At 31.9% G+C, this 16,334-nt stretch overlaps 2 protein-coding genes across 2 annotated transcripts; both read left to right on the forward strand.

Moving 5' to 3' along the window:
- The first annotated feature begins 375 nt into the window (after window positions 1-375).
- Window positions 376-5,951, forward strand: LOC142614709 (senescence-associated carboxylesterase 101-like). The gene is made up of 4 exons (XM_075787265.1): window positions 376-471; window positions 659-1,025; window positions 4,137-4,676; window positions 4,955-5,951. The coding sequence occupies exons 1-4, from the start codon at window positions 455-457 to the stop codon at window positions 5,783-5,785; spliced, it is 1,755 nt and encodes a 584-aa protein (XP_075643380.1). The 5' UTR covers window positions 376-454; the 3' UTR covers window positions 5,786-5,951.
- A 4,851-nt stretch (window positions 5,952-10,802) lies between these two features.
- LOC142614546 (senescence-associated carboxylesterase 101-like) lies at window positions 10,803-15,592 on the forward strand. Its single transcript, XM_075787080.1, has 4 exons — window positions 10,803-10,986; window positions 11,125-11,488; window positions 13,783-14,319; window positions 14,595-15,592. The coding sequence occupies exons 1-4, from the start codon at window positions 10,970-10,972 to the stop codon at window positions 15,414-15,416; spliced, it is 1,740 nt and encodes a 579-aa protein (XP_075643195.1). The 5' UTR covers window positions 10,803-10,969; the 3' UTR covers window positions 15,417-15,592.
- The last annotated feature ends 742 nt before the right edge of the window (window positions 15,593-16,334 follow it).

A 16,334-nucleotide genomic window follows, 5' to 3' on the forward strand; every position in this document is an offset into this window, starting at 1 on the left:
ATATATTTTTTTTTTTTTTCTTTCTTTAGACGCAGAGAGCATAATGGAATTTTTTTTTTCTAGGAAAAGTCTAGGCACCGTCCTTCTTTTGTCTTGTCTTTGTGGAGGATTTACAAAGAGTGAATCGCAGCTCATGACTGTGAGTGATGGTGTGAAACAAAAGAATCTTTCTTTCAAATAGTTACTCCAATTCGATGCTTATAGTATTTGGTAGCTCATTTATTTGAAAGATAATATAGAAAATGACATTGGGTTAAAGCAAAGCAAGTCAAGTTGATTCTCAAAAAAAAAAAAAAAAAGCAAGTCAAGTAAACCTACGCGGTCATTGATTTGTCGTCTTGCGAAGCTTCCTGGAAATTTCTATACCTGATGAGTAGAACCATTCAATGCTTTATTCTTATATATGTAAGACTCTGTTTGCTCTACTTACTAAGCAAATCTAAAGCTAGAGAGGATGACCCAAACTCAGTAGTAAGTGTAAATAAAAAAAAAAAGAGCCAAATCGTTTCTTTTTCTTTTTTTCTTTAGTTGTTTGTGTTTGTTTTTCTTCACTCTCTCTTCATTTCAAGTTTGTTACTTGACCAATAAATTCAATACTAAAGTTTAAAGCATCATCATTTCTTTGCTAATTTTTCCTATGATTAATTCATGATGGCAGCTTTAGCAGTGGATTAGAGTTGGCGAAGTTTGTGGTGAACAATGATATCCTACAACATGCATGGACTGCAATTACGGAGCTATGCAAAGAAACCAGTCAAAATGAAGGACCATCTTCCTCAGTGAAATTCAAAGTTTTTGAGCTACCAAACTATACCGTCATTGCTTTTTTCACTTGGCCTGCTAATAGCAAAGACTATGTTCAGGGAAATGGAGGAGGAGATTTTGTTACATCATCAACTCTTAAGGATTCTTTTCCTCTCTTCAATTTCCTGTGCACCAAAGCCAACCCAAATTTCTCCATCAACAAACCTGCATTTCATCTTTTTAGCTCCATTTTTGGTGTGCTCCCTTTCTTGAAATCAAAGGTACCTATATATATATACCCTGAATTTTTTAAAATTTTTTTTTTTGGGTCATAGATAGCAGTTGTAAGCTTTAAGGTCGACCCATCTGTCTTCTTGTCGAGAAACTTGAACTTGCTGGCCTCAATGATTTGATCTAGCTCAATGTTCAACATTTGATTGAATTACTATTTGGACTAAATCTGATCTTTTTTTTTTTCTTCTTCTTCTTCTGAATAAAAGACTTTTAAACCACACAAGCAACAATTGCTTGGGATGCCTCTGCCAAGATAACATTACCAAAACTTGGGGGGCCAAATCCCAGATCAAAAGTTGGATGAAATCTGATCGAGTTTCCTCTTGAACTTTTATATATAGAAGTCTAGCAGAAGCTCCCTCGTTATACTTTTACAAGCTAGTTTTTTGACTTATGTGCATGAGTTGCTAGATCAGTACTTATTTGTCATGAACAGTTACTATTATTATTATTACTATCAAGGATTTAAATTAAATATCTATCCTTGAAATGATATCTGGTTGAATTGGTATGCCAAAAATAATAACTCGTGTTGAGACATCATTATATTAAAACAAAAAAAAAATGATATTTGATTATTATAGTTTTTTTTTAAATTTCTGGTATTTTCCGATGTATTGATCCGTAAACCTAATATATTTTAGTCTTTTAAAAAAATTAAATAAACAAATCATTTTTGCAACCTTTCACATATTTCTGTTCGTATTCTCAGCTCAATTTTCAAGATGTTGATATCACTTTAGATATTGACATCAACACATTAGAGCATCCATACCAGTGGAGCTAAAATTTTAGCAATTTAACTCCACAAAAAGTTACTTTATTTATTTTACCTACTCATTTTACAAAACATGCTGCAGCAGTTGATCTATTTTAGCTTTTAACACAATAAAATAATATAACTATCACAATAAAAATAATATATCTACTACAATAAAATAATATATCCCACTACCCATAAAATATTTAACCACAATTTAATTGGAAAGGTGAATAATTTTTTTTTTTTTTTTAGCTCTAAGCTACAGTGCTCATGTATTGATACATGAGTACTGTAGCACTTTAGTTAAATTTTTTTGCTTTACCTCCACTGTTGCAGGAGGATTTTTTGTGTTTGAGTGGAGCTAAAATAGCTACATAGCTATTTAGCTCCTGCTGCAATTGCTCTAAGATGCTCCAAACGATGCATCTAGACTACAGTCACATATTCTTTTCCAACAAATTCTATAATTGTTGAGTGTTTCTATTGCAAGTGGTAGACACATTTAAAATTCATAAACTCATTTTTTTTTTTTCATTACTCACAGTTGACTAACTCAACAATTGCAAAATTTATTGTGAAAATAAAAAAGTTATGTTCACAGCACTATTACCATTTTATCACAATCTTTTTTCATAATTATTGATGTTACAAGTTTTAAAAGGTAGACAAAAAAATTGGTGTTAGTGGTGGTCCTAGTAAGAATCAATGATAACTTAACACTTATACATTTATGAAATCTATTCTAAAAAAATATTCTGTCTAGTATTGTCCTGTTCCAAAACACTAACTTTTGACCCTTTTATTTTGTATGAATATAAATTAAAGATTATAATGTTAGAAACTTACTATTTTTTTTAAGGAAAAAAAAAGGGTTGGTGGACTTGAGTTGACATCTTTTACTTGAGCGTGACTATAATGACACTCTAGATGAGCCATAATTATGCACCTAGCCTCATATGATGTTTTTTTTATTTTTATGAAACTTATCCTTTTTATGTAATAGAAAGATTTCCATTTTAATTTTTTATAGGCTTATCGTTATCATTATTACATATGTCACTCTTCCATGTTAGTGCTGTCAATGGTTGATGATGATGCCAATTACTATCAAATATCTTAACTGTGTATTTAAACTCTTGACCTTTATTTTGTAAATCAGTTTATCTCTTCCTTCCATGCATGTTGGTGCTGTTAACTGTTCAGAATGATTGTTATATATATGGATATATATAAAGAGAGAGGGAGAGAGAGTCTTTTTATATTTTCTAAGAATTATATACATGAATTTCCATTTATATATAATTGACACAAAATTAAAAAAGACATTTTGCAAGATTTTTTTTTTGAGGAAAATTCTGCAAGAAATTAGAGTACATTGATTAATATCTAATGACACTTGACATTAAATTATTAAACAATAGAATGACACTTGGCATCAAATTATTGGAAAATTTGAAAAGATATTTGGCACAAAATTGGAGTCCAGATATTTGAAGTTTTAACTTTTTTTTTGAAAAGGCAGATATTTTAACTTGATTGAGTTTCCACTTTAATATAGTGTATATGATATATTATGGGTTTGAGAAACTTGTTACTTGTTTGATCTTACAATTTTACATATCCCAATTGGTTTAGTTGGAGTTTTTATTTTATTTTAAAAAAAAATTATATTTAGTTGAAGCGTTTATTAGACTAGGGAAAATGGAACAAATCAAATAAAATAAAACCTTAAAAGACGTATATCTCTAAATAATCAAATTAGAACATAACGTTATTTTCTTATTTTCACATCTTGGTCAGATTGTAAGTTTTCCTGCAATATGGAAGGTAGTCTTTATAAAGATGAGTCCTTTTTGGACTCACTTTTTAACTACTAAAACTTTCGGACAACCGATTCCACCCATTAGAACCAGTTGCCAAGTAATCTAGGAACATTTACTCCTAACAGGTTAAGCAATTTATACTCTTGCCTAAGAGCACTCTCCACTTGCTATTGACAAATTAATTTCAAAAGTTGCACTTATTAGTATGAAGATGTTAATATTGATCTATGCAAAGTAAATTCGATAATAATACTAGTTTTAGATAATGTATAATTGAGCTGAAGTTATAAATTTTTAAACTTCATAGATTTTGAATTCATTAGGAAGTTAATTTTATTAATTTTGGCATAATTGTATGTATATATTTCCAGTACGGGTTAGTGACCAATATTCATAGTTGGCATTATAACATTTAACAATGTGTACAATATGCCAAATATTTTTCTATTATTGAACTATGAGAATGTGACTTGGCCAGTTATAAACATTGTAAGATTCATATCATAATGCAGATTGACAATTCCAAACCATTAATTATTACCGGAAACTCTCTGGGAGGATCTGTTGCCACTCTTTTCACCTTATCGCTGTTTGAAAATTTCAAAATTTCAACCACCAAACGCCGCCCACTTTGCATCACTTTTGGCTCACCCCTCGTTGGTGATGACGGCCTGCAAGAAGCCATATCAAACTATCCAACATGGAACTCTTGCTTTTTACATGTGGTTTCTGATCAGGATCCAGTTCCTAGACTTTTGATTAATGGTTACAAGCCTTTCGGCATATTTCTCTTGTGTTCGGAGCTGGGTTGTTCTTGTTTTGAAGACCCCCAAACCATTTTGGAGTTGTTGATGGCAGCCTATTCAGGATGTCCTGAAAATCAAGATCCTAATAAGGTTTTTGAGTCCTATGGAACATTTGTGGAGCATCTCAATCGGAAGGTACTTTGCAAGGATACTACCGATCATGAGTCGTTAATTGATTGGACAACACAACCATTACAGGCAGGCATTATTACAAAACTAGCAGCAATTGGACTGGTGCGATCACAGGTAACTCAATGACGTACAATTCTTTTTGAATCGTATATAATTAGAGTGCTTATTTGAGCTCTTTCATTTGAATGGTACATATACGTTACACTTAGACAACACACGAAATAGAATAATGTAATGAATGAAATCATTACCGATTAAGTATTAAGAACTAACCAAAGCCTCTAATGTTTCTTACATGGGTAAAAATGACTACATTTTGAAGTCTTTGTCTTTGTCCTTGTGATCTTTCAAACTTCCCTTCTAGCCCAACTCATTTTTAAAAGTTATTGCAGCCACTGCAGAACATTGATATCAACATTATCATTGCGAACACAGCAAGACGGGAAAAAGCGATGGCAATTTTAAACAAGCAGGCTTTTGATCCCACCAGGGGGTTGAATGAAATAAAAATAAATATGGCTTATCTGGAACACTATAAGAAGTTGTCTAAAGATGAAGGAGTTGGATACTATGATAGATACAAGAACGGAATCGATAGGAGTGATATTAATGTGGTAGGGTATATGAGAGGCCTCACATGTTACTGGGAAGATATGATTGATCAAGCAGAGAAAAGGCCTCAGACAGTAGGTGCCTCCCTTCGTACCCGTTCACTCTTTGGGGGAACAAATTACAGAAGGATGATTGAACCACTGGACATAGCTGATTACTACAAGGCAGGCAAACAAGACTACAAAAATCAAGGAAGGTCAAAACATTACATAATATTGGAGCAATTGCTAAAAGAAACGGGGAAACCTTCAAGTGGTCCAAATGAATTGAAGAAACAGAATGTGGCGTCAAGTCTGACAGAGGATTCTTGCTTTTGGGCACATGTTGAGGAGGCTCTAATTTCATGCAAATTGCTGAGTAGCGGAGAATCAAGTGATGAGGAGAAAGACTCTGCAAAGAAAAAACTGATTGAGTTTGAAAAGTATGTATTTGATTCGATGAAAAATTATGCAGTATCTTCCGAGATTTTCTTACCTGGGAGCAGCTTCATGAAATGGTGGGGAGAGTATAGAGAGATTACGGGAACTTCTTATAGCTCTAGTCTCACTAACTTACTGAGGAATGACAAAAATTACGAGGCATATGCTAATGGCTCCCTAGAGTTTCCTTAAAGTTTTGTATGACAGAGATTTGCATATTTCAATATCTATGTGTGTGCTTCCCTTCAAACATGTGTGGTATTTCGAAGTCATTACCCAATAAATTTTAAATTAAGGACATCATCTTTTCAACTTTTTAAATTTTTGTATAATAAAATTTTCAGTCTTTCTTTTGCTATTTTTGGGGTTCGATACTTGGATGTGAGTAGATGAAAACAGTTTTAGTCATCATTATCAAAGGAATAGTTGGCTTTGTTTATTCTTCCCTCTCAGCAAGGAAAGGCCACACTATACCATTGAAATAGTGAGCATAATTCTCCCCAACAAGACCGTTCATGATTTACTAATATTTCTACATTTTCCAACAAAAGTCAAAAATAGGATTTTGAGAGTGAAAGGAGCAGTTCAATTGATACATTAATGGTAGGGTTTATATAATGCAATTTGTGATATAGTTAGATCGGGGGAGGATGTAGAAAAAATAGGAAAAATTATATTTTCGTTACAAGGTTTTGGTTATGGGGATAAAAGAAAAAGTGAAAGGGAAAAAGAAAATGTCTTGAGTTGAATTCTTTATATATCATTATCTGAATTTCTTTTTATTAAATGGTAAAAAAAAGTAAGTTATAGATAGTTGAATTGGTAAAGTTTTTTATTGTTGCATAAAAATTTAGAATTTGAACCCGCTTATACAAAAAAATAACTGGAATCTTGGCCTAATAATAAAGGATAATTATCATAAAGTAAATGTCATAGATTAAAATTTTATTGTATTTATTAAAAAAAATAACAGTAAAAATAGCAAAACGTTGAGTTTTACAAAAGCCAAATTAGTATGATAACAAGCCTTGTGAGCTGGTTAACACTATGTTCTTCTTTATACTTTTTTGCCCCCTCCAATAAGAGAGATTTCTATTAGGTGTATGTCTAAGAAATATCTTATTAGCACTATAATGAATCAAGCTATTTATGAACAAATAGAGCTTCGCTCGAGAAAAAATCTGTTTATATTGTTTATTTATTAAACAAACCAAGCTTAAGCCCAACTTTAGACTTGATTATTAAACAAGTCAAGCTTAAACATAATAATGTATTCATAAACAAGCTTGTAAACATTATGACTCAAATTAACTATATATAATACTATATATTTATATGTATACTTTTCTGAAAATATATTTATATGGATTTATAATTGGGTTATATAAGTTTGTCAATTGTTTTTAGTTTATTCATAACATAAACCATCCATTTGTTGTAAAAAAAATAAAAAATTTATGGAGAAATAAGACATGTTAGTCATGGTTTTACTATATATAGAAAAATAATAAGTTAATCAAGTAGTTCGTGAACAATCTTGAATTTACAGCAAGTAAATGAACTAAACTTGGACGTGTAATCTTGTTTGATGATGAGTCGAGCTCAACTTATGTTCGAAATAAAATTAAATGAACAAGTCTGAACTTTTAATATTTGGTTCGACTCATTTATAGCCTTATATCTTATAGTAGTTGTAAGGACATAAATTTATGGTTGGTGTTAAGACCTACTTGGAACAGTGGTTGGATTAACTCATTCAAGGCCCAAAACAAAGAATTTGTAGAGAGGGAACATAACAACAACAAACAGCTCTATCCCAAGGATTGAATAATTAAGAAAAAGAGAAGAAACCCTTTCATACAAGCCTTCCCAAGGAGGCATAAATTACATTCAAATGGTACTGTTCATCTCTTTATTCTGACTATGTTTTTTTTTTTTTTTCTCTCTCCCCTTTCTCTAGCCTCTTTCATCCCTATCTATACTCATTTCTCACTTGAATCTCAACCATCCATCTCCCACCTAACCATTGTCTTCCTTTGACACTTGTTTACTTCCACTGCTTGTAGAAGGTGGTGGAAAGAAACTGACTAGTTGTGATTTGCACTGTTCAAGTTACCTCCACATCAATGCAGCTGATAAAATTGTTGCTCACCATTTAATACAACGAGGAAGCTAGGTGCAAAGTAATCAATGCGGAGCCCATAGGGTGACTATCCTCAAACCAAAGACTTTCTTGCTTACCCATTTATTACTGGATTTCTCTCAACACCTTTCTGAGTAGCCTTCATCCTCGGGTCCGCATCCCTCGGCCCCATTATTACCCACTTTGACCCTTGAGCTTAAACCCCCCCCCCCCCCCCCCCCGCCTTAATAGTTTGGTAAATAACTTGCTTTTGTTCAAATGTTTTTTTTTTTTTGTTTTTTTTTTTTTGTTAAAGACATTGGGTAAAAAAAAGGTATATGTGGGATAACAATTTAAACCAACACATGTGGGTATCCGCCTCACCCGTCCTTAGTGGACGGGTTTTACCTACCCCACATAACAAATAAAGCGGGGATGAGGGTTAACATTTTCCCCTGTGCCTGTCCCGTTTATATTTAAATAATTAAAAAAATTTATAGGTACTTTATAAGACATATATTTTAGCATTCTAACTTTAAATTTATGATTTTTTTTATATTGTATTATTAAATTTATAATTTTATGTTTTAATTTTACTTTAAAATTGTTCATATTTTTTTTAATTGTTGTATTTCTACATTTGATTTGATTTGATTTTTTATTTTTTTTTGTATTTCTACATTTGAATTGTTTTTGTATTTATTATTACTTTAACTGTCATATTTTTATGCTTTGAGAATGTTTTATTATGTTAGAATTTTTTTTAATGTTTTATGAGTTTTAATTTAATATACTCAAAGTAAGCTTTTAATAAATTATATATATATATAAAAGAAAATTGAGTGGGGCAAGATGGGTACCCCACATATACCTGTTAGAATGGGGCAGAAAAAAAAAAAAAAAAAACCGTCCCAAAGCTGAAGTGGGGCGGGGGCAAGGACTCATTGCCATTCCTAGGAATATCACACTATCACTATCTCGAAAGAAAAATGGTGGAAATTATGTGAGGTGCCAGTGGCGGGTGAAAGTGACGAAGTTGCCATAAAGTTGGCTTTTCTAAAAAAAAAGAATCGGACATCTCAACTCAAGTGGGTTTCATGCCACATAAAAGGAAAAAGACAGAAGAAATTGAAATTCTACTTAGCTTTCGGTTGGGGTCTTGGTCAATTGTTATTTCGTTTTCAACTGTTGAAAATATAATTTGGAAGATTGCTCAAATTGATTAACAGAGTTAGAGCATCCACAGCAGTGAAGCTAAAAATTTAGCAATTTAGCTCCACTAAAAGTTACTTTATCTATTTTACCTACACACATGCTGCAGCAGTGGATCTATTTTAGCTTTCAACACAATAAAATAATATAAACATCACAATAAAATAATATATCTACCACAATAAAATAATACATCTCACTACAATAAAAACACCACAATAAAAAAGGTAATGTGAACACAAAATAAAAAATTAATTTTTTTTAGCTCTCATGAACAGTGCACATCTATCTATAGATGTGCAGATCAGAAGAATAATTTAAAAAAATATAGATTTAAATTTCATGCGTCTTCTTTTTGATGTTTTGGTGGAGCTAAAATAGCTATATAGCTATTTATCCACTGCTGCAAGTGCTCTTACAAAGCAATATCAGTAATATGACAATATAATAAAACTAGAATATGCTAAGATCAACTTAATAAAATCAACAAGAGTACAAGCACATAAAATTCAGATTTAACAAGAAATTATTGCCGAGGCATCGAACTAAATCAACTGTTCTTAGGCGGTCACTCTCTATAATACAATGACAACTTTGTTAGTGTGCACTCACAAATAGAGTTTCCAACTCGTCTCAAGAGAAAATTTCAAATATAATAGTAAGAGTATAAAATATCAGAGTGGTTGTTTTGATCCTTATTGGAACAGTATTATATAGGAGAGCGAGTATAAGAATTAACTGCACTTAGGCAATTGACTGGCTCCATTTGCGATTTACTTTCCATAGAGGATTCCCCAATTGCAGCGAGTAGTTTTTTGAATGTTGGAGGTAATGAATTTTGCAGAAGTGAATAAGGAAAGAAAAGGATTGTAGACTTAGGAAATTCTACCAACAAAGGAGTGATTTGAGGAATTTCATCCCTTTGACACCGGAGCTACGCAGATCAGAAGTTTATAGAAGTGAATAGATGATTTTAGGGATTTGTTTCTGCTAAATCTCCACGTGCTGGCTGACTTCCTATATCATGGGCTTGGGCTAGTTAAACATTCAGTTGGGCTTCTTGGAAAAGGGTCTTAAAATTTTTAAACATATCCAACATCAACTAGTCCCTGCTTTTCTAAGCAATCACCAACTCTCCTGGCGTTTTCAGCTTTTCTACACAATCAAAGTCACTACTTTCATATATATATATATATATATATATATATATATATATATATATATATACACGCACGAGAATTGAATTTAAATTATACCTGGTGTAACTCTAAATAGAGTTACACCACTCAATATTTTTTAATTGGATGTGAATATTGATAAATCCATCATTAGATTACATTATCTTTGTATATTTTTTATGCTTGTAAAATTTCGAAGTGATCAAAGATTAATAGCTATATCATCAATCAATTGTTAAAATTTAAATTTTTGTCGTTTAAAATAATGTATAAAAGATGAGTTTATAGATCAAAGGTAAATAGCATCTGATTGAAATGAAAATTGGCATATATATATATATATATATATATGTAAAGTAACTACTTTAAGAACTTTCTAGTTCACCAGTTCTAAATTTGTTCTAAATTTCTAAGATTGAGAGCTAGCTCTTGACTCTTGTACCGGACAAGGCAGAGGTAGGGTTCAAGGAAGATGTGAAAAAGAGAGAAATATATATTTATATTTTTAATTTGAAGTTTTTCCTTAAGACTTATGGAAAAAAAATCTCGTGTTATGTTAAATTCTTAATATATCATTGTTAAATTAAAAGCCGAAAGAAATAAAGGGTAATGGGCCAGAGCAAGTTGGAGAATGATGACGAACGTATGAATAAAAATATATTCGAAAGGTAGAATATAGACATTGACTTGGAGTCTTGTGATGCTTTTTACTTCTTTCCTACGAAGTTTCTCTCTTGAGACCATGTATTAAGATTGGCTTTGATTCTCATCATTTTTATAACTAGCAAAGAGTGTTGCACAACTAGTCCTGTGGCTGATCTTTTCCTAAAGCAGATCTAACAAAGCACTAGATCGATCGAGAGGATGAGCAAAACTCAATTGTAACGCAAATCATTTCTTCTTTCCTTATTTGTTTGTCTTTGTTGTCTTTCCCTCTTCCTTTCAACTTTGTTTCTTGACCAAGAAATTTGATGCATCATCATTTATTAGCTAATTTTTCCTGTGATTCTTGTTGGCAGGTACAGCAGTGGTTTAGAGTTGGCAAACTTTGTGGTGACCCTTGATATCTTGCACGATGCATGGACTGCAATTTGGAGTCTATACACAGAAGTCAGTCAGAATGAAGGACCATCTTCCTTCGTGAGATTCAAAGTTTATGAGCTACCAAACTATACCATTATAGCGTTTTTCACTTGGCCCTCTAGTAGCAAAGACTCTGTTCAGGGTGTTGGAGGAGGAAATTTAGTTTCATCTTCAACTTTTAAGGGGTCTTTTTCTTGCTTTGATTTCCTGTCTCCCAAAACCAAGGACCCAAGTTTCTCCATTAACGAGCCTGCATTTCAGCTTTTTAAATCCATTTTTGGTGTGCTCCCGAAATTTGAGGTACCTATCTATACTCTGAAGAATTTTTTTTTTTTTTTAATTATAAATTTTTAGTTTTGGTCATAGCACTTATAAAAGATCAAGCAGTTACGTCTCTAATTCAACCGTAGGTCGTAAGTAACCAACTGCCTGAACAATATATCATTGCCAAAAATATCTTTATAAATTGATGCAAGCTACTTTTGTTATTCATTTGTTTCAGAAACAGAGTTGTTGATAGTTGGTAGTACTCATTTGTCATAGTATTGTTATTAATTAATAATTATTATCAACGTTTGAATTTTAAAAATATCCTGATGTCAGATAAGTGATAATCGTTATGACAAAAATAATATCTTGTGAATATTTGAGATGTCAACCACAATTTTTATTTTTTCATGAGGATTGATTGATATTTGATTATTAATTAAGTCGGGGGGGGGGGGGGGGGGGTGGGACCAATTTGTATTATTGATGTTAAGTCGGGGGGGGGGGGGGGGGACCAATTTGTATTATTGATGTTAAGTCGGGGGGGGGGGGGGGGACCAATTTTGTATTATTGATGTGTTATGTGGTCATGTGCACACTATATAACCTTGTTTTTTATTAATTATAGTTAACAGAAATCAAATAGAGGGCTTAATTTGGATAATTTTCAAACTTCTAATTAAAAATCAAAATAATACAAAATTGATAGCTCCTAAACCCAACCAATGGGGTCTTTTTGCATTTGAATTGTTTTTGTTGGTATTTCTGATGCAATTTTAAGATATATATTGATATCATTTTTCATTATCCATTCCAAGATATTTTGAAATATCATGATACAATATTTAAAACTATTTCCCTTATTGTCAAGGACCTTGAAGTTAAATTGACATATTTTCATGCAAAAAGTGCTTGAGAGTTTAGGAAGAGCAAGATTTGAACTATGAGAGTCTAGGAAAAAAGTGTTCAAGTTATGAAGTTAATAACATAGCGTAATTATCTCTTATATATATATATATATATATATATATATATATATATATATATATATATATATATATTTCTACTTAAATTTTATCTGCCTACTCTCTTATAATTTATAGCATGTTCCAACATACCGATTTTTTTTTTCTTGATAGGATAGCATACTGATTTTTGTCCTTTTGTTTTGTACTATATGTTTTTAAATTAAAAAGGATAATTTTAGGAACTTGTGCCTTTTATCAATCCTCCTAAATTAACTTTGTCTTTTTAAAAAGTTTGATTTTTAAAGGTCAACAAGTTAGAGTATAATCGTTTACATATATGTTCTAGAGAGAATTCCAATGTCATAAGCTTTCTACTTCTAGCATTCTCAATTTCAAGATTGTTTTATTTTTATACTTGTGTGTTTTATTTTATTTTATTAAATTATGATATTTGTGCTTAACTCAGTTCGTTGAAATCGTAAGTTTTGTTCATTTTGATTGAATTGGTCGGTAGTCTTACTTTGATTTGTTCATTGTCTAATGGGTTTCTTTCATATCTCTCTCTCTCTCTCTGATTCTCTTTCCTCCATGTCATTGGTGTCATTCTTGACTCAGTATACTCATGGCTTTTGACACTGTAAATCAATTCACCTCTCCGTTCTTGCTGATGGTGTCAACCGTAGAGAATGATTAATTATTATTGAATAGTATATTCTTTGACTTTACATATGACTTTTGACATTATAATCTAATTTATATTTACATTTATTCTATTTGCAAGATGCTTGTTATCTCTTTTATATTGTATTATGCTGTCTTTATTCTAATAGATTCTATAGTAAATCAGGTTGACATTGTAAATCAAATTAGGGGTTTTTCTTTTTGTGGGAATCATATCCAGATTATAGTTTAGTTGGAGCATTTGTTAGATTAGGTCAAATGAAACAAATCAAATAAGGTAAAAGACATGTCTCCAAGCTTATTTTCACATGTTAGTCAGATTGTAAGTTTTCGTACAATATGGTTCGAAGGAGTAAAATCTTTACTACAATTGTCTACCATTCCAAGCAGCTCCCCACTTGCTATTGTAAGATTAATTTCAAAAGTTGCTTTTCTTATTAGTATGAAGATTTTAATATTAATTTATGCAAACTTAATTTGGTAGTAATATTAGGTTTAGATAATGTATCACTGAGCTGAAGCTATATATTTCGAATACATTAGTTTTGACATTCATAGTTACCATGGCATGCATAATAACATTTAACAACGTGTACAATCTGTTATGTAATTTTTATTGAACTTTGAGAATGTGACAAGACTAGTTATTAACACTGTAAGATTCATATTATAATGCAGATGGACAATTTCAAACCATTAATTATCACCGGAAACTCTTTGGGAGGATCTGTTGCCACTCTGTTCACCTTATCACTGCTAGAAAAATTCAATTTTTCAAAAAACAAAGGCCCTTTTTGCATCACTTTTGGTTCGCCCCTTATTGGTGATGAGAATCTGCAAGAAGCCATATCGAAATATGCAGCATGGAACTCTCGCTTTTTGCATGTAGTTTCCGACCAGGATCCAATTCCCAGAGTTTTAATTAATGGTTACCAGCCTTCTGGCACATTTCTCTTCTATTCAAAGCTGGGTTGTTCTTGTTTTGAGGACCATCAAACCATTTTGGAGTTGTTGACGGCAACCAATTCAGGAACTCCTAAAGATCAAGATCCTAATAAAGTTTTTGAGTCCTATGGAACATTTGTGAAGGATCTCAACCGTAAGGTAATTTGCAAGGATACTACAGATGATGAGTCCTTAATTGATTGGACTACAACACCATTACGGGCAGGCATTATTACACAACTAGTAGCAATTGGACTGGTGCAATCACAGGTAACTCAGTTACAACTCTTTTTGGATCGTATATAATTAGAATGCTTATTTGAGCTATGTCATTTGTATGGTATATATACGTTACACCTAGACAGTACACGAAATAGAATAATGTAATGAATGAAATGCTTACCAATTAAGTATTAACAACTAACCAAAGCCTCTAATATTTCTTACATGGGTAAAAATTACTACAATTCGAAGTCTTTGTCATTGTCCTTGTGGTCTTTCAAAACTCCCCTTATGGCCCAACTCATTTTTACAAGTTATTGCAGCAACCACAGAACGCTGATATCATTGCAAAGATAGAAAGACGGGAAAAAATTATGGCAATTTTAAAGGAGAAGGCTTTTGATCCCACCAGGGGGTTGAATGAAAAAAAAGTATTAATGGCTTATCTAGAACAGTATAAGAAGGTGTCTAAAGACGAAAGAGTTGGATACTATGATAGATACAAGAACGGAAACGATAGGAGTGATATTAAGTTGGTAGAGTATATGAGAGGCCTCACATGTTACTGGGAAGAAATGGTTGATCAAGCAGAGAAAAGGCCTCAGACAGTAGGTGCCTCCCTTCGTACCCGTTCACTCTTTGGGGGAACAAATTACCGAAGGATGATTGAACCACTGGACATAGCTGATTACTACAAGGCAGGCAAACAAGACTACATAAATCAAGGAAGGTCAAAACATTACATAATATTGGAGCAATTGCTGAAAGTGAAAGAAGCGGAGAAACCTTCAAGTGGTCCAAATGAATTGAAGAAACAGAATGTGGCGTCAAGTCTGACAGAGGATTCTTGCTTTTGGGCACATGTTGAGGAGGCTCTCATTTCATGCAAATTGCTGAGAAGCGGAGAATCAAATGATATAGAGAAAGAAACAAACAAATTGATTGAGTTTGAAAACTATGTATACGGTTTGATGAAAAATTATGCAGTATCTTCTGAGATTTTCTTACCTGGGAGTAGCTTCATGACATGGTGGAAAGAGTATAGAAAGATTAAGGGAACTTTTTATCGTTCACGTCTCACTGGCTTAATGAATAATGAAGAGAATTACGACAAGTACGCTAAGGGCCGCTTGGTGATTCCCTGAAGGTTTATATGATTTTGATCACATATTTCAATATTTATGTGTGCACTTCCCTTCAAACATTATGGTATTTTGAAGTCATTCCCCAATAGATTGTAAATTAAAGAAAATCATCTTTTCAACTTTTTTATTATTTTTATAAAATTTCATATCTTGCTTTTTCCATTTTTGGGTTTGATACTTGGATGTATGTGAGCACATTTTGGATGAGCATAATTCTCCTCAACAAGACCATTCATGATTTGCTAAACCCTAGAGTCTTAATTTCACCCCCACAATCCTTCTGCAACTGAAATGGATTCACAAACTTAAATTTACAAGTTGTGGGAGACTTTTCTTGTGTTCGTAATTCAGTAGATTTGGGGTCTAAACTAGTTTAATTAGGTAACATCTCTGGAATATATTGTATAATTTATTTTTTGAAAAGTTCAATATCAAATATTAGGATTAGCCATATTAACAAACAATTTTGCTCAATAAGAATATTTTATTTTAATGTATTAAACTATTAATTAACTAAAAAAAAAAAAAAAAAACTCTTTCATCTTGCTCTTTACAAAACTGGCGAGGTTTTATTTTTATTTTATTTATTATTAAACTAAAAAAAAGGATGTCACATTGTTTTCTCAGTCAACTAATGAAAATTTTGACTAAATTTTATGAGTTCTTTTTCTATTTCACCATATACTACGAAAACAATCACATTGCAACCCTCAGCCTTAAATTTTCTCAATACATTTAAAGGGTACATTATCATATCTAAAATTGGAACTCTTAAAAAATATACTTGTTCTGGTGTATTAAGCCACTTGTTTCATAATCATTACAGAAGAAAAAAGAAAATAGAAACGAAAAATGGAAGAGAACAATCTAAAATGATAAAATTTACAATATTTTTCAAGAAGAAATAGGTCTCAGAAA

Source organism: Castanea sativa, chromosome 11, assembly GCF_040712315.1.
Source record: "Castanea sativa cultivar Marrone di Chiusa Pesio chromosome 11, ASM4071231v1".
NCBI classification, from domain to species: domain Eukaryota; kingdom Viridiplantae; phylum Streptophyta; class Magnoliopsida; order Fagales; family Fagaceae; genus Castanea; species Castanea sativa.